The 26,969-nt window shown below is 42.7% G+C and overlaps 1 protein-coding gene across 1 annotated transcript in view; it reads left to right on the top strand.

The window, feature by feature from the left end:
- LOC148010359 (uncharacterized) overlaps window positions 1–26,969 on the top strand; it is a 51,450-nt gene that overhangs the window by 23,940 nt on the left and 541 nt on the right. Inside the window, exon 2 of the mRNA XM_087671062.1 lies at window positions 24,720–24,790. Within this exon, the coding sequence (XP_087527188.1) occupies window positions 24,720–24,790 (71 nt within the window). The remainder of the gene's footprint in view (window positions 1–24,719; window positions 24,791–26,969) is intronic.

Genomic DNA, 26,969 nt, shown 5'->3' with positions numbered 1-26,969 from the left:
ACGTGAACAACATCACTGTCAAACTCCACCAAGAGGCCAAGAGAACAAATCTTATGAACCGAAAGCAAATGATACCCCAAGCTTGGCAACATGCAACACCTTAGAAGTGTGGGTACCACCACGTCCATCTGGAATCAGCTGCATCTCACCCCGCGTAGCAATAGACACAGAAGAGCTGTCTCCAATGAGAATCTGCCCATGCGAAGGTCGCAAATGGGCAACATCAATGGGAGGAGTCATGTGCCGGGAAGCACCACTATCCATGATCCACTCTTGAGCCTGGGGAGCTGTCATCGCAGCATTAGAAGTCTTCAGTGTAGGGTCCTCAATGACCGCTAAATGTAGAAAAGCAGCTGATGAGGGTGCAGCCACTGCTCCAGAATCCTTCAGGTCCTTCATCTTGGTGTACCGTGTCCTAACCGGTCTTACCATATTCTGAGAGGCTTGACCAACCAAAGCCTCTGATTTGGAAGTATTATGTCCCTTCAACTATTCCTCTTGGTCCAAGACCATAGGAACCAGCTCTTCCCACCGAAGAGTCAACTCTGGCCTTGATGCAATAAGAGCGGAATAAAAAGTACCAAATCGTGGCGGCAACTGGGACAATAAAGTAATCGCCATGTCTTCGGAGGAAATAGGCTTTCCCGCATTTTGAACCTGCATCTGAAGCTTGTTGATGTGTTACCGAAGTGAAGAAGACTTATTCACGGACAAGGTCCGCATTTGCACCTCCAAAGAGACCCTCTTTATCAGGGTCATCCGATTATAAATCTGGTTGAGCTCCAGCCATATCACTCGAGCCACCGTCAAGTGCTCGATGTGAGCTATCATGGTTGTAGTACAAGACAGAAAAAGAAAAGAACAAATCCTGGCATTCAGTTTATCCCAATGAGAATGGGCCTTGGTCAATTCTACATGAGCATTGGAAGAGAGTTTGGACTCATCCCTTGCTGAGGGCTGGTTAATCTCCTCCATTACAAGCTCCACCAAATCATAAGACTCCAGAATGGCCAACATCATCATGCGCCAGATGCAGTCATTGTCACCATCAAGCTTCTGATCTGATGGAAGAGCCGGTAGGATAGGCACCTTCCTGTCCATGATCGCTGGAACTCCAAATCAGTCTTTGTAAACATGTTCACCTTCAATACTTGCACAAACGCAAAATCAGCCCCCTTTGACTGTGTAAACGCAGCCTGTTAGGGCTCTTTCCTCCGCTTCGCGAACCTTCTTCAGCCGCCGGAGGCTTTAAAAAGGTAGTGGAAGACGTAAAACACAGCCTTCCACCCCTTCAAACAGCAATAACCAGCTGCAAATTCGCCAATTGGACTCCTTTCCTGCACGCCCACACTCGCTTCAGTCTTGTTTCGATGTGCAGCCCTCTTGCTTGCCCTCGAATGCTGGAAACGTAGCCTTGTGTTGTGCTGAAATCTCCTCTTCAGGCAGGTTCTTCAATAAGTCAGTCCGATTTCATTGCTCTGATACCATCTCAAAGTGCAACGATGCGGAAGTGTAGGACCAAGATTGAGAGAGAGTGAACACAGAGAGAAGAGAGAGAGAGGAGATAGTGAAACACAGAAAATCTGCAGTGTAGAATGCTGTATAGGAATGCAGAAATATACACGGGTGTAGAGAAAATATCTGCGTATGTCTTTGCCTTGAGGACCTTGATCTCCGTCAGCCCGCGTGTTGTCAGTCTCAGCAGGCTGTCTCTGTCAGATCCAAGATGACCAAGTGCTGCACTGAACTGCTATAAATAGCAGAAAATAACACAAAGAAATGGCCGATTGCACAAAAAATCTGTTCGATTGTTGCTGTGCCATGTGGCAACTGTGCGACTGTGCTGATGTGGCACATGCACTTTCTGATGTGGCTCCTCTGAGCTGGCCGTACTGCTTGCTGTGTAGGGAATGACTCTCTAACATAACAGGGTGTAGGCAGCAGAGATACGGCTCCTGAAACTCGTAAAAACGAGATTGACAGAGAATGGTGGGCTACATGCATATTCATAGAAAGTTTGGGGCATGCAAACTAGGTGTTTTGCATGTGGGACACAATAACTCTCTAGGATTGCGTTTCTTTTTAAAATAAAGGTTTTCTTCATGAATTAAGCATGTTTTGGGATTGTTTAAGTAAAGCTAATGCATTTTTAGCTCAATACCCACACCCCGTTTGTAGAGGACATCTTAGCTGAAGCTACCCATGGCTATCTACATTCATGAGGCACATGTTTCCATCCTCCATCGCACAATCTACTATGATTTTTGTTGCATTTGCTGATTAGCCACATCATGTATAGTTGGCGACCTGTTGAACTGTTGCATTTATGATAAGTGGCTGCTGTTTGGACCGCCATGTTATCATACGTGAGTTTTTATTGCTGTCAACTTGCCACATCATCATACTTGTGTTTTTGTTGCCATTAAATTGCCATGCCATCATCAGCTTGTTGCGTTTGCAGTTTTCCCTCTCCTTTGCCTATCTAGACATTGGTTTGGTACCATACACTGCTGCGTTTGTTGCTGTCCATTTATGTTTTTGTGTTAGGGTATTTCTTCACATGCTATTAAAGCAAGGTTCTCTTTCATGAAACCTTGGTCTTTGATTTGGAAGCCCTTTGCAAGAAGCAAGCACAATAGAAGGGCAAGATCACTTCGAACACATCTTCACCGATTCATCATGATACTCACAAGGCTAGCACATCGAGACATGCAATGGAGTGGGCTTCACACCTTGCTCCTCCATATCCAACATGGCTGAAGAGTCTTAGGACTACCATGGAGTCCATAGATCATATGAGATCTCACAAGCTGAATATGATTTCCTCCTCATGTATCTAGCTCAATAGTAGATTGAAGGTAAATTTGAGTTTTCCCCTTTAGATTCAGTGCATTGGTCTAATGATTTTGTAGGAAGGAAAGAAGCTTCACAAAGAAGTGGCCATCTTGACGTGGAAACACCATAATCTACATCCTTATCTCTTTCCTCTTTTCCACACTTCTCCACCTTCATTCACTTCTATGTCAAGTATACATGCTACTAAACTTTTTGATTTTACTCTCTTTTTTGCAAGATATTGGAGATGGTCATGATCAAGGAACTCTTCAAACTAGGTATTGGTTCATTAGCCTTGAAGAGAATAGGTTTTTCTAGTTGCACTCAAGAAAAGGTAAATCAAAATTGCAAGAATCCATGGTGAATGCTCCTTTTTCATTTTTTCCTTCCGCTTTAATATCTCATGGTTACTGTGATTTTGGTGATTCATCTTTTTATCATTTGCATTTAATGGACAAAAGGAACCTAACACATTTTCCACAACTACACAAATGACAAATCCATTTGATTTCCCATCCATCCCACCTACTAGTTTCATTGCACCTTCCTTTCAGCCTCCATTGAGTATACCTTACATGCCTTCAAATCTCACATTGGGGGGTCCTTTTGTTAGAAGTGGTGTAGCAATGGAAGCATAGACAAGTGCTGAAATAAACTGCTAAACACAAGATAGAAGAGAAAGAAAACAGAAGAACACTGCAAAAGAAGAGAACTCAGAGATGTGCTCGGAAAATGCAATCTATATACCAAACATGAGAATGATGTGTACAACAGTGAATCTTTGGCTCCAAGGCACTAACATGGGCTCCCTCTCTCCACATAACTTGTAGGTGATGATCTAACTAAATGAGGAGGAAGCTGGGTATATAAAGAAGAAAATAATGTCAAAATAGGGGCAAGTTAACCATCATTTAATGTTGGTGAGCTTAGCATAAAATGCCCTAAATAAGCATTATAATAACCATAATAAAATGCCCAAATAACCTAGCAATGTCTGGCATAGATCTACATATTTAGTTATGAGCTGTTTGGATTGCTAACACCCTCTCTCAGATCATGGGTGATATGATACAATACAATAATACAATGATAAAGGCTAATCATAGTCCATACAACAAAGAACCACTAGAGTAGAACCATGGATACCCAAGTAGTGGGTGATTAAGCTACCGCCAAGGTGTCTCGGAGAGAACCTGAGGTCGATGTCAATGGTACCAGCTCTTGAAAATAGAGAAGAGTCATAACAGATCTCTGGTTTGTCAACAATGTCTCACAATAGCATACAGGATTATCCTGTCAAACATGCCTTTGAACATATGTGATCATGGATTCCCTGCCTTTGGCCAAGACCACCGAAGTGTCCCCTCATATGAGTGCAGACTAGGAGCCAATCCTGCTCTCTGTCAAATAGCAGCCCATCATGAACTTGGATGTCAATCCCAGCTCCAGGAGTTAAACTTGCTAGACTTTGATTGATGCGTTAGGGATGCTCCTCTCTGGAACCTATGCACTTATATACTTGTATAGATGAGGCTCGGTTGCCCCATCGTACCACCCTCTCACACTCCCTCTTTGGCATTGGAGAGTGATGAGGGATGACCGCATCATTTGGACTAGAAAGTAGTAGAGGAAGGGACAACCAAACCCTTCCCTCGATTTGAAGAAGTGGATCCTTGTTGTGCCTTGGACTTCCCCTTGGCCAAAAGATTGTAGTCGGAGTTTGAGGAAGAGGATCACTTGTCAGAGGAGTCCGCATCTTGCTTCTTCTGTTTCTCCTTCTTGTCTCGTGAGGTTGCTAACTCCTTGCAGTCCTTGTGCAAGTGTTCCTTCTTATCACGGTGATAACATTGGGCCTTCGATTTCTTCTTCCTGTCATCCCTCTTTGAAGCTGTAAAGGCCTCACTAGAAACTCCATAATGAGATTGCTACGTCAATAAACGTGACACTTGGAAATGTTACGTTAATAAACGCGACAATTTAGGGGAAACAACACGAGAGATGACTCTCTGGGGGGGCCTTGGGCGCCAGTACGGTGTTCAAGGGAGCTTAGGAAGAAAGTGAGTTAAATTAGCATAACTTACTAGATATTGACGGCTGGCAGGAAAAGACACGTGTTGTTGTTTTTGGTTCCTTCCGGCATCTTCTTAAGTGAGGCTGGGTGGTGAATTAAGGGATCTCTTGTATCTTGTGCTTCCGGAATGTGACATTGGTATCAGAGCCATCAAGATCTAACAACGATCCCTGGAGGGGGTCGTTACAAAAGGCCGTGCTCCAGTCCGACCGCTATTAAGGGCCGCATCCAAGTACTTGCGCGGTTCACCCTTCAGCCGTCGACATTCATTCAACTGTCAACATCCACTCAACGTAGTTCACCCTTCAGTCGTCGACATCCACCCAGCCGTTTGGTATCATAATACTAAGGGCCGTGTGCGAGCTTGGCCCGCATTTTAGTACACGTGGCCGGTGATATCCGCCACCTGTAAATTCTCCCGTAACTTGCAGACCCGAAAGGGTTATTTGTTCGACATGGTGAAAAGGGGGATATTCTCATTGCGACTGAGGCCCCACATCGCGGGAGTATGTCCACCCGGTTGGGAACAACTGATCCATATAGGCGTTTGCGATTTTGCAATTAGGAAGAAGGCGAAATTCCAGTGTGCTGTAAACAAAATCTGGTGAATAAAATACAGGGAAGTGTTCCACCTTTATCTCTAAATTTCTTGTAATTTCTTTCCAATTCTAGTGTATAGATGGAGGGGAAAGAGAGAGAGAGGGCAACGGAAGGCTCTAGTTCCGGGGACCACCCTATGGTGGATCCCCATGAAACTGAAATGCAAGAAGAACACTGGGAAGAATTTTTTGCTACATGAGAGCAATTTGATGATTTAATTGCTCGTGTGCAAGCATAGGGGTTCAAATGGAGTTGCTAACTCAAGCACTCACCGAAATTAAATCTGACTATGCAAGATCCAAGGTAACCCCACCAAAAGCTGAGGGATAACCTAGTGTTAAAAGATATGAAACCCCCTTAGTTTCATGGGGAGGAAAAAGATAGAAACAAAGGCACTATCTTTAACTTCCTCCAAAAATGGGAGGATTTGCACAAATTAAAGAATACTTCACCACATCTTCAAGCACTGGAGGCCAGTTTAACCTTGGGGCCAATTTTGAAAGAATTCCTTCCTGAAAATGAAATGGAAAGAAATTGGGAAGATTGGGATTTTGTCAAACAAAAGGGAAGACCTTTGCTACCATATCTCGAGGAGTATTGTGAGATAATCCTCAAATTGGAAGGAATAGATGAATTTCAAAAGACAAGAGGATTTATAAGGGGACTAGATAAGGCCTGTAAAAAGGAGTTCACCTAAGACACTTGAAGAGGCAATTAAATTTGCATTAATCAATGAAGATAATATGTGTCCAGGTGCACTCACTAGTCTCACCGATACGGAACCCAGACTAAGGAATTTGAGGCCTCAAAATTTGTAGGCAAATCCAAAAGGAAAATGCCATTCCTTAAGGGTAAGAAACAACCCTTTGAAAAGAAACAATATGTACGGCCGAAGCTAAGTCAAGATGACTTTGATAGGGCCAAAAAAGAAAGGCCGTGTTTCAATTGCCTATATCCTAACATGCTGCTTGGAATTGCCCTCAAAGGAAAAAGGGGGAAGATAAAGGAAAGGATAAGGACAAGGGCAAGGGAAAAGAGAAACAAATCCATGTAGTGCAGACCCTGGAATTAAAGGGGCATGAAAAGTATAAATCTTTAGAGGTCTTGCACAAGGATGTACAACATAGGTGTTGTATGTCAACTTCTATGTGGCAACCTATGTTTGGGCCACATGATTTAGTTAGAGTGCATGGATCGATAGGTGGGAAGAGGGTTAGAGTCATGATTGATGACTCTGCCACCCACAATTTCATAAGTTACGCACTTGTCAAGAAGTTGAAACTTCCCCAACAAAAGAGTGAGCATCAATACATTGTTCACATGATGCAAGGTCAGGATAATAAAATATGGGATACCATGGTATCCAATTTGGAAATCGAGATCCTAGGATATAAAGATAAGCTCGATTTCTAGATTATGAATATGGAAAGAGCCGATATCGCTTTAGAGAGGGAGTGGCTATGGGGATTGGAACCATCCTTAAAGCGTAGTTATTATCATAATACACTGGAATTTGAAAGGGATGGTAAGACTTTTATGATTCAAGGTGAACATGAAGTATTTGATAACCCTTTGATGTGTTCCCTTGAAGTACATAAGTTGGTGAAGAAGGAAGCTTGTGAGGTTTACATGTTATGGTCTCTCCCTGTACATGACATTTTTACTTCTTGTAATATAAAGCAACAATTTTCTTATGCTTGTGAGTTGAATGCAAATAATGAATTAAGTGGTTTGTTAGATAAATTTAAAGATGTATTTCCATCTGACTTACCTAGTGGCCTTCCACCAGATAGGGGTGGTATAAATCACCCAATTGACATAGATAGAGATACACGCCCTGTTTCTAAACCACCTTACAGGCTAAGTGAAACACAACACCAAGAAGTTAAAAGACAAATCAAGGATTACCTTGGTAAGGGGTTTATTCAACCCAGCAATTCACCTTGGGCTTCGCCAATTTTATTGGGGAAGAAAAAAGATAGTTTTGTTGATTATAGAACACTTAATAAGATAATGGTGAAGAATAAATTTCCTATGCCTAGAATGGAAGATCTTTTTGATCAATTACAAGGGGCATAATTCTTCACAAAGATTGACTTAAGATCAGGCTATCACCAAGTAAGAATTAAGACCCAAGATGCTCCTAAGACAACATTTTGTACTAGATACAGGCATTATGATTTTTTGGTGATGCCTTTTGGCCTCACTAATGCACCAGCTACTTTTATGAAGCTGATGAATAGTGTGTTACGGCCCTATCTAGGATGCTTTGTAGTAGTCTTCTTGGATGATATCTTGATCTTTAGTAAATCAAGAGAAGAACATTTGGAACACTTACGATTAATATTCCAATTGTTAAGAACCCATTCCCTTTATGCGAAGAAAACTAAATGTGAATTCTTCACACAAGAGGTCAAATATTTGGGGTATATTATCTCAAAAGAGGGAATCAAGATGGATCCAGAAAAAGTAAGGGCAATTATTGAATGGGCATCTCCAAGGAACCTGGAAGAGCTGCAGATCTTCCTAGGTTTATCTGGATTTTATCGTAGATTTATTTAAGATTATGCCAAGATAGCTGTTCCAATGACGGACCAACTTAAAGGGAAAGGGAAGAGCTTTAATTGGGGAACTGACCAAAATGAAAGTTTTGAAAAACTTAAGGTAGCTATTGCTACAGCTCCAATACTATTAATTGTGGATCCCAATAAACCATTTGTGGTTGAAGCTGATGCCAGTGACAGGGCAGTAGGCACGGTCTTATTACAAGAGGGTCGACCGGTTGCTTTTGAAAGCAAGAAATTAGACTGTGCAAAACGGAATTATTCCGTTTATGAGAGGGAGCTATATGCAATAGTATATGCAATGAAGAAATGGAGGCACTATCTGTATGGTGCCAAACTTTTGATCTTGTCGGATCATGAAAGCATTAAGTGGCTTAATAACCAACCGGATCTACAAGGGCGTAAAGCCGGATGGGTTGAACTCCTCCAAGAGTTCGACTATGAGATAAGGTATAGAAAAGGAAAGTACAATATAGTAGCTGATGCGCTCAACAGAATGCCCATCATTAATGAATTGAGTTTTACTCAATTCATTTCCGATTTGCTTGAATCCTTAAAAGGAAAATGCCAGGTTGATCCGGCATATTCCAACATATGGGAAGCAATAGAAAATGGGGATCCAAATGGAAGGGCCTCCACTGAGGAAGGAATATCTGAGGATGTTCAACAAGGAAATGGAGCATTAGGGGTTGCTCAAATGGGATTCAAGTGGAAGAATTTTACCATTGATAATGATTATTTACTCTACAAGGGTAGGGTATGTGTCTCGAAAGATGAAGAAATAAGGCGCCAGATACTCTTTGAGTGTCATGATACCCCTAGTGCGGGACATCTAGGAGTTAACAAGACTTATAGTCTTATTAAAAGGCAGTTCTATTGGCTTGGAATGAATAAGGACGTCCTTGACTATGTGGTCAAATGTAATAAGTGCCAGACTTATAGTCTTATTAAAAGGCAGTTCTATTGGCTTGGAATGAATAAGGACGTCCTTGACTATGTGGTCAAATGTAATAAGTGCCAGGTTAATAAAGCTGAAAGATTGAAAATGGCAGGACTTCTCCACCCGTTAGAGATTCCTTCGGGAAAATGGGAGAGTATCTCCATGGACTTTATTGCCGCGTTACCCAAGACACAGAGGGGGCACGACTCTGTGTGGGTGATTGTGGATAGGTTAACCAAAATGGCTAGGTTTATCCCAACTTCAACTGATGTTAAAACACCAGAATTGGCTAGATTGTTCATAGAGAACATATACCGATTGTATGGCCTTCCGGCAAATATAGTTTCTAATCGGGATAGAAAATTTGATAGTCAATTTTGGCGTGTTGTATTTAAGAAGTTGGATACTAAACTTAGCATGAGCACGGCGGAGCACCCGCAAACAGATGGGCAAACTTTAAGGGTTAGCCAAATCCTTGAAGATATGTTGAGAGCATATGTAAATAAAAGGCAAACTAATTGGGAAGAGTATTTACCAATAGCAGAGTTTGCATATAATAGTGCCAAACACTCTTCCACTGGATATAGTCCATTTATGCTAATGTATGGGTTTCAGCCCAGAGCTCCTCATGCAGTAGGACTGCATAAGGAAAAGGTTCAGGCAGCAAAGGATTTTTTGGAGGATATGAATAGTATGTTAAAATTTGCTCAAGAAAATATTAAAAAAGCTCAAGACCGAGCTAGAGGTATTTGAAAGCTCTTCTATAACTATGCTAGAGGCCACATTGGCGTTCTCTTTGCCTTTGGTTGTCTCCAATGCATCTGTCTTTTCTTCCTTCTACTTTTTATCTTCTGCATTCTTCTTTCTCTCTTGTTCCTTCTTGTACCACCTGCAATCAGGTTTCTTGTGGCCCTTTCGACCACAGTGATAGCAAGTAATGTCACTCTTATCCTTTCCTTTGCTCTTGCTCCTGTTTCTTTGCCGTGCATTTGCATTTTTCTTTTCAACCCTGCCTCTTACATTATAAGCTGAGTTGCTGCCTTCTCCACTAGACATACGTCTAATTTCTTCATTCAAGATAGAACCCCTCAACCCATCATATGAGAGATTGGGGTTATTGCTGAGTGAAACCACCAAGGTTTCCCACGAGTCCGGCAGTGTCATGACCAAAAAGATCGCCCTCAACTTATCATCAAAGTCCAAGTTTGCATCTTTGAGCTGATTTAGAATCCCTGTAAATGCACTCAAGTGCTCCAGGCTTTGACTCATCCAGTCGCATATTCACCAACTTGCGCATTAAATGCACCTGATTAATAGGTGTGGTGATCTCATAAGTAGTTTTCAGCTTTTCCCATATTGCATAACCTGTATCTAAACCCTTAATGTTTGTCAAAATGTCATTAGGGATTTATATAAGCCACAATCTTTTTATTCACTCTGGCCCAATCTGCATCAGACATTAGTGCGGGTTTATCTTCCTGCAAAGCATCCTCACAATCCTTCAGGAACAAAATGCCCTGCATACGGTCTTTCCAAAGGTCAAAGCCATGACCATCAAACCGTTTGATCTCCATCAAACTCTTGATGTCTCAACTGGAAGAAGTTGCAGCCATTTGATCACGAACACAAGAGTAAATGCACTAATTTGCAAAAGCACAAGCTGAACCAGCAAAATACACTGCTGTTCTTTCTCAACCAGAAATAAATCTCTACAGTTTGTACATGAACCAGCCACCACACGGGCAAAAGATGCAAAAATTTAGTAAAATCTGCTTAAATCCCCAAAATTTCAATACCAAAATTGCATAAATGTCAGTCAATTTGACCGAGCTAAGCAAAACTTTGCCAATATATGAAAAGCCCCAAATTTCTGGGATCCAATGTCAGGAAATTTTGCTCAAAGGGGCAAAATTTTGACTAATTTGGCAAAATCCCCAAATTAATTTAGGTCACCGCTCGCAATGTCTGTAATTTTTGACTCGAAAGTCACTGACAGGCATGAACGATGTCAAATCTGGGAAAAGCCCCAATTTTTTGGCTTGAATCCTCACAGATCTGTGATTTGTGCTTCCAGCGTGTGAACTGCCACCAGGAGTAAGTGGTGACAAAAAAAAATGTAGAAGGAAATTTAGATTTTACAAGAAAATGACGTGGGTCGTTAGGCGGATCGCGTGGCCATCGCGTGGCTTGTCTGCTGTAGGTCACGTTGCAGCCCTTTGCTGCCGTCGACTTCTACCTGGTCCCCACGCCGCGTGTCGCTGCCCATCTGTCGCCTAGTCGCCCACCTATCGCCCAATCGTCTGCTTGAAGAAAACCGTCACGTGGTCACCAACTGCAGCAAGTCGCTCGGCAATCTGAAGGTCATCTGCCTGTCACTCGCCTGTGACTGCGGTTTGGTCCCCTCGCGTGTGCCTGCTGGAAACGTGAGCTCGTTAGTGAGCCTACTCACTAGACATTGGCCCTATCTCGCAATCACTCGACTGCCCCTCGATCTCGGAAGCGCACAGAGTCTTAAGCTCTGACACCAGTTGTTGAACCAAGAGGGGGCATAACAGAGAGTGATGAAGGTTGAGCAGTAGTGAGCGTGAGAATGTGACGGTTGGAGAGAGAGTGTGAGCAGAGTGAAAGTACGAGACGATTAGAGTGTACCAACAATGTGTTGGTACACAAAGAATAAAATGTATTTATACTTAGGGCATGTAAAGGGTGCATTCACATGTACAATGTGGGTGTACTATACATGGAGGTTATCGGGCCTTTATCCCAACAGAGACAGGATCGAAGCTCTGTAGAGAGTGCAATAGATAGTGTGAGAGTGAAGCACGACACCCAATGCAATAGACTGAAAGAGTGTCGACTAAAAGTACAAGGTACAACCCTTAAACCTTAGGGTTGTAGAGGGTGTTCACACCTGAACACGATAAGTGCTCGTAAGTGTGTGACATAAGCACATACAAAATTAGACCATAAGTCTGGGGGAAAAAACCTCTCGTATTGAGAGTAAAAAGTGCCCCACTGTCCTACTGATCATCGACACTCCTATGTGAGCGTAGGCGCAAGTGAGACATAAGTGAAATATCCAACAAATCCCCCTAGAGTGAAGAGTGATCAAGAATATGGGATCATCTGCAACCGAAGGAGATCAAATTTAAAGCATTGCGAAATGCTTCAAATTTTTCATGAGGAAGAGCTTTGGTGAAGATGTCTGCCACATTATTGGTGGTAGGACAATAGACAAGGCTGATATCACCTACATGTAGCCTCTCTCTGACAAAGTGATAATGTATCTCAATGTGTTTCGTGCGTGCATGAAACATTGGGTTCTGTGCCATTGCAATGGTAGTCTGACTGTCAGTGAACAAAAGAGTAGGCTCCGTAACAGATACATACAGATCAGCTAGCAAGCGTCTAATCTATACGCATTCAACTGTGGTAGTGAAAGCTGCCTTGTATTCAGCTTCACATGACGATGTGACAACAGTGGATTGTTTCTTGCTAAGCCAAGATATGCAAGATGAGCCAAGAAAGAAACAATTGCCACTAGTGGAGTGACGTGAATCATAATCACCAGCCCAATCAGAATCACTATAAGCATGTAACTACAGTGGTCCCCCCTTGGTATAAAGCAATCCAAGAGATCTAGTACCCTGCAAGTAACGAAAGACACGCTTAACAACTTGCCAATGTGACATGCGTGGCTGATGTATATATCTGCTCAGGGCTGAAACTGCAAACTGTATGTCCGGCCTAGTGTTGCATAGGTAAATAAGACATCCAACTGTTGGAGCATATGTGCGTATATCAAACAAATCATTGTCATCATATAATGACAACTTTAGTCTAGGTTCCATTGGTATACAGACTAGCTTGCAATCCTGTAAGGCAAACTTCTAAAGAAGTTTACCAATGTATCTTGACTGTGATAAACCAATGCCTCTAGCATCATGTATGAACTGAATGCCCAAGTAATAATGCAAAGACCCCAAGTCTGACATGTCAAAAGTTTGCTGTAAATTTTGTTTGAATGCTGAAATCTGATTAGCATGTGTCCTTGTAAGCAAGAGATCATCAACATATAGACAAATGATCAGCATGGATCCCCCCTTTTTACATACGTAAAGGGTAGACTCAGATGAGCTGTTTATGAACCCTTGGCTAAGCAAGAAAGCATCAATCTTTGCATACCAAGCTCTAGGAGCTTGTTTCAAACCATATAAAGCTTTTTTCAGCTTGCAAACCAAGTGTTCCGATCCCTCAACTGTAAAACCAATGGGCTGTTGTATGTATACTTCCTCATGAAGTTCCCCATGTAAAAATACAGTTTTAATATCCAATTGATGCACAGTCCATCCATAATGGGCAGCCAAAGCAACCATAGACCTGATGGTCGTCATTCGGGAGGTAGGAGCAAATGTCTCCTCATAGTCAATGCCTTTTTTTTGTGCATAGCCTTTAGCTACAAGCCTTGCCTTATATTTGTCAATGGATCCATCTGCATTTCGTTATAGTTTGTAGACCCATTTTGTTCCAATGGCTTTCTTCCCAAAGGGCAAATATACTAAATCCCATGTTTGATTCTTAGTGATAGAATCCAATTCAGCTTGCATTGCTGCCATCCAGTGTACACTGTATTGTGCATCCTCAAGACATTCAGGCTCCTCATCATCAAGGGTGCTTGTTGCCATAATAAACTCCATGGTATGTGCAGTATCATGCATACGAGCTTGCCTTCTAGTATGACCAGCCATGGGTGCATCCAGATGACTATCTTTCATAGTCTGTGAATACCATCTAGGCATTTGTCTTGCCTCTTGACTGTGCATAAGCTCTTATTGAATTTCGGTTTCAACACTTTGCTGAATATTCAGATCAGCCAATGGCTGATTTTTTGCATTTTCCAATGGAGCAGCTGGCTGAACATTGAGTTCCCTTGCTGAAACTCCAGCTGAATTACCAAATGTAATAGGCAACAGCCCTTCAAATACATCACGGACAGCCTGATATGCGTCTAAACGAGCAAGGGACAGTTCTGATTTTTCATCAAATAGTACATCCCTACTGACAAACACCTTTTTAGAAACATGATCATATAGTCTGTAGCCTTTGCTTTCACTACTATATACCACAGAAATACATTTGACAGCCTTGTTATCCAACTTTTTTCTGAGTACCTGTGGAATGTGTGCATATGCAAGACACCCAAAGGTACGAAAGTGTCCAATAGAAGGTTTTCGGCTATTCCAAGCCTCAAAATGTGTAATTTTCTTTAATGCTTTGGTGGGGCATCTGTTCAAAACATGGTAAGCATACATGACGGCTTCCATCCAAAAACTGTGTGGCAAGCTCTTTGCTTTCAGCATACATCTGGCCATCTCCATGAGTGACCGATTCGTTCTCTCTGCAATCCCATTTTGCTGTGGAGTATAAGCAGTAGTATACTGATGGACAATGCCCTTCTGCTTCAAAAAAGAATTTAGCATAGAGGACATATATTTCCCCCCTCGGTCCGAACGAAGAGTCTTAATTTTACAACCAGATTGGTTCTCAACAAGTGCAACAAAAGCCAAGAATGCATCATACACTTCTGACTTTTTTACCAAAGAATAGACCCAACAGAATCCTGTAGAGTCATCAATAAAAGTCACAAAATAGTAATATCCTCCCAATGACTTTGTATGCATAGGCCCACAGACATCTGAATTCACTAACTGCAACTTGGCTGTTGCTCTAAAAGCAATATCACGGGGAAACGAAAACCGATGCATTTTTTCCAAAATACATCCTTCAAACAAGTGCTCAGGAGATCTCTCCAAAAGAGGTAATCCATCTAGCATCTGTGTACGTTGTAAGAGCATCAAGCTACCAAAGTTCACATGCCCCATCTGAGCATGCTATAACTTTGTCTGTATCATAGCAAGAGTAAGAGTAGATGCCAAGTACATTGACTGATCAACTAAAAGAGCATTCAACTCATATAATCCATGACATAAAGTGCCAGTCAAGACCAAATTCATGTGTTCTTTGTCTCTCACCATGTGTTTGTTATCATCAAATGTGACTTGCAATCCACAATGTGCCAAAGAAGAAATAGAGAGCAGATTCTTCTTTATGCCTAGCACAAACAAAGAATCCTGTAGGTAGGCAGAGAATAGAGCCATCAATGGCAGTGAGCACAATCTCCCCAATATCTCTAACAAGGTATGATGCATTGTTGGCACACTGTATAGACTTGCCAACTGGAGCTGCACCAACAAAAGCAAATAAATCTCTGCGAGATGTAATATGCCTAGAAGCACCATTGTCAAAAAACCACATGCTTGCGTCCTCAGTAGAGCTAAATGCTTGATCAACCCAAGAAGTGTCATAACTGCATGTGTAAAAGCAATAATCCTTGTTTGCAACAAAGGACGCGGACTCAGTAGCAGTGGAAGGAGCATAAAAAATAGACATTCCTGACTCCTCCTTGGCGATGCGCTTTCTACACTCAATGATGTAGTGGCCTGGTTTCTTGCAATAATGGCATTTGCCTTTTTTGGCGTGCATGCCCCCTGTAAAGAAAAATACCCTAGCACAGAAACATAAACAAAAATCGTACGACAAAGCATAGACTAATAAAAAGAACATAGTTAGGGCTATGGTTAGAGTAACTCAGAGACAATGAACACAATGAATAAATGAAATGATATGACTACTAATAATACGATGCTCATGCAGCAAACACACTATGCAGTGAATGAATACTAAACCTCGAACTCTTGTATCTCTAGGATCAGGGCTGGGGTAATGAGCTAGAGAGTGTGTCGTACTCCGAACGGATCTCGAATTGTAGCAAGGCAGCCTCCGGATATCAAACACCAGCAAACGCAACAGTGAGAAGTTGGATCTGATGCAGACAGTAGTGAGGAGAGAGAAAGACTAAAAACGGAGCCTGCAGGAGAGAGAAATACTAAAAACGCAAGGAGGACAACTTGTAGGAGAGAAAGACTAAAAACGCAGGCAAGACGGCCTGTAGGAGAGAGAAAGACTAAAAACGGAGCCTGAAGGAGAGAGTAAGACTAAAAACGCAGGCAAGACAGCTTATAGGAGAGAGAAAGACTAAAAACGGAGCTTGTAGGAGAGAGACTGCAACGACTGCAGATAGGAGAGAGAGAACTGTTAGGGTGGCAGCTGGAGCCTACAAACGCAGTAGTTTGCTGGCGTGGTAGGCTGTACGACAGCAGTGCAGATGAACAACAGTGAGTCGCCAGGCAGAAACAGCAACAATCAGCGTGTGGAGGGCTGGAAACAGGCGCCAGACTGTAGGGAACAGTGATGGACAGCAAGGGTTGAGATGTCCTCCGTGATCGGGTTGTGGGCAGCAAGCTGGTAATATTTGAAACCTACAAAAACGAGATTGTAAAAGAGTGGAGGGTTGGTTGTCAATTTATAGAAAATTAGGGTTCTAGATCCTCTCCCACTTAACTTTCTTGATCCGCTTCCCGTTTTAGGGTTTTGGCTAAAATAAGCCTAAAATAAGCATGTTTTGGGGCTGTGTAAGTGGCTAAGTACATTTCTTAGTACAACATTCCCTTTCAGGCTCAAAATAGGGCAAGAAAAGTAGACCAGTCTAAATTTTGATTTACCCCAAGGCGTCCCATGCCAAAGCAGCCAGGGCATCGGACAAAAGGTGCACGTCGGCTGCCCAGTGGCCTACCAAGACTACAAAGGTGATGGATATCTTACCAAGGGAGCCCAAGTGATCACCCCAGAGAGGTCAGGGCATCGAATCAAGGGTGCTCGTCGGCTGCCCAAGGGCCTACAAGGCCTACAAAGGTGGATGGAATCAACAATGGACTTGTTTGTTTTGTTTTGTTTTTGAAAAGTGTTTTGAAAATACATAAGTAATATAGGGGCAGTGGTTGATTAAGTGACAGATACGAAAAGATAAAGAGAGTTTTAAACCCAAGTTATTCACAAAACTAGCAAGCCAATCCCTCGCTTTGACGAGGATAAGTGCCTAAGGATGATAAAAGTGAGTGTATGTGCCAATCATGTGTTGAATATGCGAGGCAAAAAGAAAAAAACGATGGGCTTAGCAAGACAAGCAAAGCAAGCAAGCAAGCAAGCAAGGGTAGGGAAATTGCCTTTAGGAGAACTGCCATGTGTTATGCTACGAATATGGTGGATCCTAGAGTCGACCACTCCAAAAGACTGAAAAGGGATAAATGCACACAGATGCATGTTGACATGAACAGAATGCCAATGCATAGGGTAATGCAAAGGGAGATGCAAGATGTCATGCTTATACAATATGCTATGCAATGGTGCCACTGGGATAGTGCCCTCGCAGGGGAAGTGTTCACTTGTCCAAGTGTCCTTTTACAATCAGGTCATCCTGATAGTGTGGATGAAGTTACAAATACCCATAATACAATACAAAAGAATAAGTGAATGTAATGTCTAAAAAACTGTAAGCATCATCACTATCACGATTAAGAGTAGAAGCCGCCTCCTCTCAAATTGGAAGGGAAAGCAAGAGGGAAGCACCCTCTCCCCGTCAAGCTGAAAAAGTAGGGGAGGGTGTACTCAAGCCGATCCTGGGTAGCGGATACTGAAGAACTGGCCAGTTGACCGCTTTGGTCAAGATATCTGCAAAATTATTTGATGAAGGCACAAACTTTAGGCGAATAGTGCCTAGCTCAACCTGCTCTTTGGAAAAGTGGAAGTAGACTCCCACATGCCGTGTCCGTGGTGTGATGATCGGATTGCCCGCAAGGGCAATGGCACTCTGGTTGTCGCAGTAGACAACTGTGGGAGAGTCACATGGAAAATGAAGCGCCACCAGTAAACTCCTTAGATAGATGGCCTCGGTGGTGCCATCGAAGAGAGCTCGGTACTCAGCCTCGGCTGTGGAAGCTGTCATCGTCTCTTGCTTACGGCTGGACCAAGAAATGGGAGCCGTGCCCAAGGTAAAGAGGTAGCCGCCATGGGAACGTCGGGTGTCAGGATCTCCTGCCCAATTATAATCAGTGTACCCCTGCAAACATAAACTAGAACCATATGTCAAGCCATAAGAAAAAGTACACCGCAAATAACGCAACACACGAAGATATGCAATCCAATGTGACATCCTGGGTGCTGTGAAATACTAACTAAGTATGCTAACTAAGTAAGCTAAATCTGGCCTAGTGTGAATTAACCAAAGAAGTTTTCCTAAGGTATCCTTCGACAAGTAGACAGTAGGATCAATAGGTGTGGCCACTGGCCGTGTCTGATCCGAAGTGTACTGTTCCACAAGCTGAAGTGCATACTTCTGCTGTGACACAAAAATACATTCTCCATCCCTAAAAAATAAGACAACAAACTAAGGTCTGTCATTTCAAATGTAGCTTTAAGCTTAGCCTTAATTTCCGCTATGGCAGTAGAATCTGAACCTGTGATGAGTAAGTCATCAACATATAGCAGGATATAGCTAACCCCCTCTGGAGTGGATCGAACATATAAGTTCGGGTCATAAGGGGTAGAATGGTATCCATGAGTCTGTAAGAACTCATCCATTCTATGGAACCAAGACCACGACGCTTACTTCAGACCATAAAGAGCTTTTTGGAAGTGGAATACCGTATCCCTAGGGTTCCCTGAGGGAAAGCCCGATGGGTGCTCCACATAGACTTTCTCCTCCAAGTATCCGTTCAGGAAGGCACTCTTCACATCCATTTGATGTATCGGCCAGCCGTGGTGAGCGGCGAGTGCGAGTAGGAACCGAAAGGAAGTCAACCGCGCAGTAGGGGCAAAGGTCTCTTCATAATCAATGCCGTGCTTCTGTCAAAACCCTTGCACTACAAGGCGAGCCTTGTACTTGTCTAAAGTCCCATCAGCTTTTAGCTTTGTCCGAAAAATCCACTTTGTCCCTATGACTTTCTTGTGGCTCGGACGATCCACCAATGTCCAAGTCTCATTTCGGTCAATACTCTCTAGCTCCCTTTCCATGGCCTCTCGCCATTGAGGGTACTAAAGAGCCTCCTGCCAGGTATTCGGCTTAGAATGCGCTATGTAATCAGATGTAAACAGCGATGCAAATGATGCGTGAGGAGCAAGTCGGGCAGATCTTCTAGGTCCCTCCGGAGTGGAATCCGGTGGTAGGATCCCCGAATCCCGCATGGTCTGCTGATACCAGCAAGGTAATGGGTCTCGCGAAGGGGTCTTGGGAGGTGAAGAAATTGCGGGAATGTCAGGAGCGGGAAGTAGACCAGGCTCAGTAGGCACGATCTCTGATGATGTAAAAGAAGAAAGCGGATCGGAATCTGGTGCAGAAGACTGCACAATATCCCTCTCGTCAAAGACGACATCTTGCCTAACGATCACCTTGTTTGTCCGAGGATCGAACAAACGATAGGCTTTCGCTTCAGAGGAATATCCCACAAAAATAAGGAGATCAGCTTGGGGAGTAAGCTTTTCTATCTTGTCATCAGGGGTGTGTGTGTACGCATGACACCTGAAGACTTTGAAATGGGAAATAAGAGGCCAAGAGCCAAAAATGCCTCATACGGGGTCTTCTGAGGAAGAGCCGCAGTCGGGCACTGGTTGAGGATATACACCGAAGTGTTAACAGCCTCAACCCTAAGACGCTCAGGAAGCTCTGCTGTGAACAGCATAGAGCGTGTCATTTCCATGATTGTGCGGTTACTACGCTCTACGACTCCATTCTGAGAGGGGGAGTTGGTAGAGGTGAGCTGGCGAGAAATGCCATGCTTTTGTAGAAACTCGGAAAACTCGTGGGAGATAAATTCACCATCGCTATCACTCCTCATGTACCCAACACGATGACCAGTCTAGTTATGAACCAGCAACTCCCAAGCAGAAAAATATGTGAAAGCATCTGACTTATGCTTGAGGAAGTACACCCACATGTATCGAGAATGATCATCCACTGTAAAAAAGAAGTACAACGCGCCGTTCAAAGCAGCAGTGGATGTTGGTCCACAAAGATCAATGTGAATTAGTCTAAGAGGATCCTCAGCTCTATGTGTAGACTGCTAAGGAAATGGGGTATAGTGTTGCTTCCCGAGCTGACAGGCTTTACAGACATCTTGAGCTAGCTTCAGGTGTGGAAGGCCCTCAACCAGCTCACGGCGTGACAACTCATAAAGTGAGTCATAACCAAGATGCCCTAAGCGAAAATGCCAAAGGCACTCATTTTGCGTAGGCTCCCGAGATGTGGCTAAGGCCTGGAAGCACAGAGCCTTCGGTGGTCGGCTCGGTCAGAAAGTGTGTCATGTGGTATAGGCCATTAGGCTGTGCCTCACCGCGAGCAATCACTAAACCAGTCAGGGAGTCAAGGACCTCGACTGTGGTCACTGTAAATAAAACTGCTCGCCCCAACCGGCAAAGCTGCTGAATAGATAACAAGTTCACCCCAAGTTGAGGGACATGATATACATTGTCCAGCAAAGCTAGATCCGGATCCTTGTCAGTGGCAAATTTGACGCAACCTTGAGCCCGAATCTTGACCGAGGAGTTGTTTCCTACACCGACCCACCCGACTGCAGGGGCTCGGGTACAGAAAATATCCTCTATAGGAGTCGTGATGTGTAGCTCCATTGTCCACAATTCAAACTGGAGCTGAAGTGCTCGGCTGTGACGAGTGGGCCTCTACAGTATCCTCGTCGGGAGGCAACTCATAGATGTGGACGAGACTCACATCTGATGTCTCTATGGAGACGATATGGGCCTTTGCAGACCAGTCAGACAAGCCCTCTAGAGTTGAGAACGTTATCGACTTAGATGACTGTACGGTTGCAGTGTGAGTTTGACCTTTAAATTGTCCCTTGCCATCACCCTGCCTCCTCTGCTGGGGGTTGCCCGACTGAGGGGCGGGAGTCTGAGACTTAGGTTTTGGTGCTCTGCCTCGTGCCTTTGATCGACACTCGTCGTCAAAATGGCCAGCCTTTTGACAATGTTGACAATACCTATTTTTTAAAGGTACATTCTGCCACCCAAGTTTGAGTTGTGACTGGGAGTTTCCTTGAGAATCCCCAGATTGATTTAGCTTTTGAGTTTGATTTTGATTTTGAGTGGAGGTTTGGTTTGGTTTGCCCTTTCCTTGTTGTCCTTTCTGAGAATGAGCAAGAAGAGCCCTCTCTAAAGAGGAATTCATATGAAACTGATCGAACAATCGTGCGTAACGCAACAATTGACACTCAAATTCATAGAATGTAGGCATGGTAGGCTTTGAAACTATTCCTTCCACAAAATTGAAGTATTTCTTGGGGAGTTTATTTAGGAACAATGTGACATGATCGTTAGAGGACTTGGGAGTCCCCGTAGTGGAGAATTCAGCGAGGAGATGCCGAAGCTCAACAAACTTGACTTTGAAGTCATCCTGGTCAGTGATTTTGAAAAGCTGAAGCTCATGGTCAAGATTAATACGATGGGTCCATCGCTCTGACGCTAAGTCAAAATGCTGAAGCTGAGAACGAAACTTTGGCATTAAACCCTGCATCAGCTCGACAATAGCGGAGGCATTCCTAGCCTTCCATGAGTGGACGACCTCGTATGGAACAAATGCGGGATTGGGTTGGGTTTCCAACCCCTGCACTAGATCCCATAGGTTCTGTGAATCAAGGACATGTGTCGTCAAATTCGACCAAGTAGTAAAGTTTAACCCGTTAAAACGAGTCTTGTCATTAAATGCATTCTTGGTAGAAGATGAGCTAGAACCATGAGGTATCGGGTGGGTGGAGTAAGATGATGGTGGGAAAGATGGTGGAGGTGAGAGTGTCTGATAAGAGTAAGAAGGCGGGGGAAGAGGTGGGTAGGCAGAAGTAGGCTGTGAGTGTCCAATGAGTGCCGATTGATGCGGAGGCACTGGAACATGAATGTTTCCATAAGGTGCCGGTGTAGATGGAGGCACTGGGACACAATAGCCTTGTCCAAAGTAAGGCTGGGACACAGAATTATGACCAGAAGGTCCACTAGGCAATGCCATTGAGGCAAACTGTGGAGGCAACTGATCCACACTCTGGAGAGACTAAGTGGGATACCCAGGCTGCAATGATCCCGAAAGTGTGTATGAGGTAGGTGAAACACCACCCGACTGAGGGAAGAATGAGGTCCTAAAGGATGTGCCTATGTTTCCAAAACCCCCCGGTGTGATGTGCGGTGCGATATGAGGTGTCTGAAATGGAAATGTAAATTGTGTACATGGAAGTGGTGAAGTAGCGGAAGAATATGGTGGGATGGGTGGGTTTTGAAAGTGAGGTGTATGAGGTGCATGAGTTGGAGAGTGTGTCGTACTTCGAACGGATCCCGAATCGCAGCAAGGGAGTCTCCGGATGTTGAACACCAGCAAACAACAATGAGAAGAGAGAAAGACTAAAAACGGAGCCTACAGGAGAGAGAAAGACTAAAAACGTAGGCAAGACAGCCTGCAGGAGAGAGAAAGACTGAAAACGCAGGTAGGACAGCCTGCTGGAGAGAGAAAAATTGCATCGACTGCAGACAGGAGAGAGAAAATTGTCAGGGTGGCAGCTGGAGCTTGCAAACACAGCAATTTGCTGGCGTGGCAACTGTACAACAGCAGCGCAGATGAACAATAGTTAGTCGCTAGGCAGAAACAGCAGCAATCAGCGTGTGGAGGGTTGGAAACAGGCGCCAGACTCTAGGGAACAGTGATGGATAGCAAGGGTTAAGATGTCCTCCGTGACCGGGATGTGGGCAGCAAGCTGGTAACATCTGAAACCTGCAAAAACGAGATTGTAAAAGAGTGGAGGGCTGGCTGCCAATTTATAGAAAATTAGGGTTCTAGATCCTCTCCCACTTAACTTTCTTGATCCGCTCCTTGTTTTAGGGTTTTGGCTAAAATAAGCCTAAAATAAGCATGTTTTGGGGTTGTTTAAGTGGCTAAGTGTATTTCTTAGCACAACACTCCCTTGTTTTTTACTTTGCTGTGAAGTGCCGGAAGTCCTAGAGCTTTGCGGAGCATTCTTTACTTGGCCGCCTTTGCCCTTCTGTCTAGCCATAAAAGCCTGCTGAGAGGCTATGGCATTCACACCACTATTTCTTCTTGTGTGCTCCTTCTCTAGAAGCAAACTGACTAATTGAAGAAAAGTGATTGGCTGTACGGGAATCCTTATGGTGAGGTTTAAGGCCATATGAAAAGCCAAGTACGAAGGAGGTAATGAGTTCAATGTAGTAGATATCATCTGTGCATCTGAATAGTACTCATCAACATTCATAAGTTGCTCATGCAAGTCCTGAATTTTTTTTAAGTGATCCTGAATAGAATCACCCTCGTCCATCTTCAATGTCTCTAGATCTTTCTTTAAGAAAGAGATGCGAGTCTCATTCTTGGCAACAAACATTTGCTCCAAAGTTAGCCAAGCTTCTCATGAAGAAGCTATTGAATGAATGTGGGGGTATAGCCAAATACTTCGATATTGAAGTATAGTGTGTAGACTGAGAGTACCAAAAATCCTACAGGATTATCAAACAAGTACCAAACTGTCACACAAATGCCAAAGTGTGCACTATGTCACTCAAATCAGCATTCAGTCATGTGTGACCACAAAAGTACAAATTCCGACAATTTAATACTAATTCTCACCAAAGTTTTTGAAGTTCTCCTCAATTTGATCGTAACAGCAATTAAGTGTTGGTGTACCACTTATTTCTTGCGTTGGAGTGTGTGTAGGGCAAAAGCCCCAAATTTCTTCTCGAAATTTCAAAGGAATTGAATAAAATTTTAGCTTACAACTTGAATTTTTGTAGAATGTCACCTTGGAATGTGTGCCAACATGGAGCAGTAGTTGGAGTTTGCCTTGGGATGTGTGTTAGAGCTTCTATGCCAAAAGCCCCAACTTTTTTGCACAAATCTTGAAGAAATTGTGTAATATCGGCCTTGTTAGTGAAGATTTGTGCGTGGGAGCACAAATCGGGCAAAAGGCCCAAATTTTTGGTGGTAGAAGTTGAGATTTGGGTGGGATCTTCACAAAATGTTAGGCAAGAGGCCGATCAGATGTGGGTGATGGCAAAGTGGTGGTGACGATAGCAGTAAATGTGCGTGTAGGAGGCGGCGCAAGTAAGCAGGGATGGCGAGAGTGCTGACAAAGGCATTGCTGAGCATTGGAGGTAGCTCGTAGAGATGGAGCAAGAGAGTAGAGTGTACTTGCTGAACTGAAAGATAGAGTGAAAGTACAACACTGGTTTAGGTCATAGGTTGACCTAACTAGCCTTTCACCAACTAACTAGAGTTAGGCTAACTTTAGTTCCTAGTGTCACTACTTTAATGTAAAGACACTACATTGACACTTAAATGAGTGTCCACACCACACAAAGTACATTGGGCACTGCCCACAATTACCAAATTCTAACATTTGTTACTTGCTTTTTTGTTTTGTGACCTGTTCATTTAAGTAAGCATTTGTTTTTTGCTTTGCTGAATAAGAACCGTCTTGGAGATATGTGACTCTGGAGTAAAGGCTCAAATTTTGTTTGTGAATGGTCTGCTAATTTTGTTTTTCATACAGCTGTGCAGCATAGTTTTCAAGTTGAATAACGGGAATGCATTATTTGATGTCAAGTATCCATTAGATGCTTAAAATGCTCATAATCAAAGCCTCTTTCATCCTTAGTCTGCGATCATTGGATTCCATTCCCCACCTTTAAATATCGATGTTGTTATCCTCCCTATCATATTGGCACTAATGAAAAGGTATGCTTGTGGGATTAGGTGCGGAGCACTTCTATAAAATGTGCTGCCAAGATATTGAAGGATCTTATAAGTTTTTATCAAATGGCCAGGTATTACTACTCCCTTTCCAGTTATATGAAAGACTCTTTATATTTCAAGTTGAGGTTTTAGTTAAATGCAAGATTTTTTACTTTTCAAGTTGAAGATATATATTTTTGGATTGATTTTAGGTGCATTTGTCTCAGCAGTATTTGCAGTGTTATTTTGATAAAAAGAGGTTGTGGCTTTTTCAGATCCTTGTTCTACGTAAAGCTAAGCAAGAGTGTTTAGTTGTTTGAGCTAGCAAGTCCAAGAGTGCTAGCTCGTCCTCTAGACAGCTTCATCTAAGGATGTAGGTTTCGCTTTCCTCAATATTCTCCCTAGATTCTAAGTAGACTTCTAGTAGTGAGTTATGTTGTACAAGGATATAGACTGCCCCCCTTAATGCCTACAAGGTCTCTAGCTCTAGTAGTGTCATTAGAGTATAGGAAAGTACACCTTAGATCGATTTGGTAACAAGTTCCCTCGGCTACATATAAAAGATGTTTGGAGTTTTTTGATTCTTCAAAATTTTTGTCTTTCACAAAGTTGGCCATTTGGCTCCAACATTTTTTTTAAATAATGTCCAAATGTCATATAATTTTTACATCTTGGCTTTCCTTTGTTCTAGCAAGCTTTGTCTTGATGTCTAGTCCTTTTGTAGATTTTGCAAGTAGTCTATGTTGCTTTGGTATAGAGTGCAGTTCCTTTTTGAGCTCAATGGTAGCTCATGGGACTTTGCCTTGATCATTCCTTCTTGCTCATACAACACCGCTTCAACTTGTTTAGGATTTTGTTAGGTACATTTCTCAGTGTGGCCACATTATGCTCAGAGTTGTCTTTTTTGTCAACATTGTTTAAAAGTACAACTATTGTTACATCTTTTTCAATCTCTTTTTCAATGGATGCAAGTTGAACCTCTAAACTTTTGAACCTATTGATTAATGATGTTAAGTAATCAAATTTGTTTAGGTCCAATTTGAAAAAGTCCATTACATGATTGGTTTTTGGGTGTATGGCTTGTGACTTAAAGATCTCGTCTAGTTCATCCCAAGCTTCCTTGGTACTTTTTATGTGTTAAGATGGAGTACATCATCTGATAAATCCAATGCAATGATTCCGAATGCTTTCCCTTCCCCCAAAAAAACTATCTTTAGGTGCTTCTTTTTTTTGAGAGTTTCCATATATCCTTACCTATGAGATAAGTATGTAAATTGTTCCCATTAAATTTTGCAATTTGTTCAACTTTAGTCATTTTGGGATGGGGAGGTCTTACCGAGTTATTTTTCTCAATAGTGTCTAACTCCTCATAAAGAGAGGATTTTTCAAATACTAGATATATCTATAAATACACATGGACATGCTGTTTGATTTAAAATGAACAATTAATCTGTTTGGTATAGTTGCAATGTGAATACAAATTTTTGTGAACTAGCGTAAATTAAACCAATTCAACTATCTACAGTGTTAGGAGGACATGCATTTTTAATGTCTAGCTTTGGTATTATTAAGTTGTACACATGTTAGGCATACATGTGAACTGCAAATCAATTTAGAAATACTGAGACTTTAGTAACCTTGGTGATCAGTAGGTGGCATTGAAAGAAATTGTAATAAGCTATGCTTGATAGTTACAAGCTAGTATCCAGTGTCAAAACTTGGCCTAGAACATTTAGTTATCCATTAATATTAGTGGTGACACTAGGGAATCGGCATTAATTAGTTAATTAATGCTAGTTCCGGGCTAGTGAGTGCTTAAGATCACTTGGGTGATAAATGGGCTAGCCTAGCAAATTTAATTGTTGGCTAGTTAGATTATTTTTTGAGCCATAAGTAATTATTAAACTAATTTTTAGAATTAATATTCTGAATATTAATTTAATAATGTTGGATAATGCTGAAAATTGTTTTGGAAGGCCCCCACCTAGCAAAACTTGCCCATACAAGTGGGAAAAACGTTTTTGAGGTTGGGGGGGGAGAGAGAGAGAGTCATTCCAGCCTTGTGCAAGATGAGAAAGAGAGCAAGAAGGCTACTGTTGCTGTTGTAACAATTGACAAGCCGTTTCTAGCTAGTAGGAGACCCTCTAGAAGTTGGCGACGTGCCCAGAAGAGACTACAATAGTAGGTGATAGTAGTTTGAGGGCTATTTCAGCCAAGTAACATCATATTCAGGGTGTTCCATCAATGGAGACAGCTTTCATGGTTGCTTGG

Source organism: Lygodium microphyllum, chromosome 29 (genome assembly GCF_053477565.2).
Source record: "Lygodium microphyllum isolate KBCC chromosome 29, Lygodium_microphyllum_v1.1.10, whole genome shotgun sequence".
NCBI classification, from domain to species: domain Eukaryota; kingdom Viridiplantae; phylum Streptophyta; class Polypodiopsida; order Schizaeales; family Lygodiaceae; genus Lygodium; species Lygodium microphyllum.
This window is presented reverse-complemented; position numbering and strand designations above follow the sequence as displayed.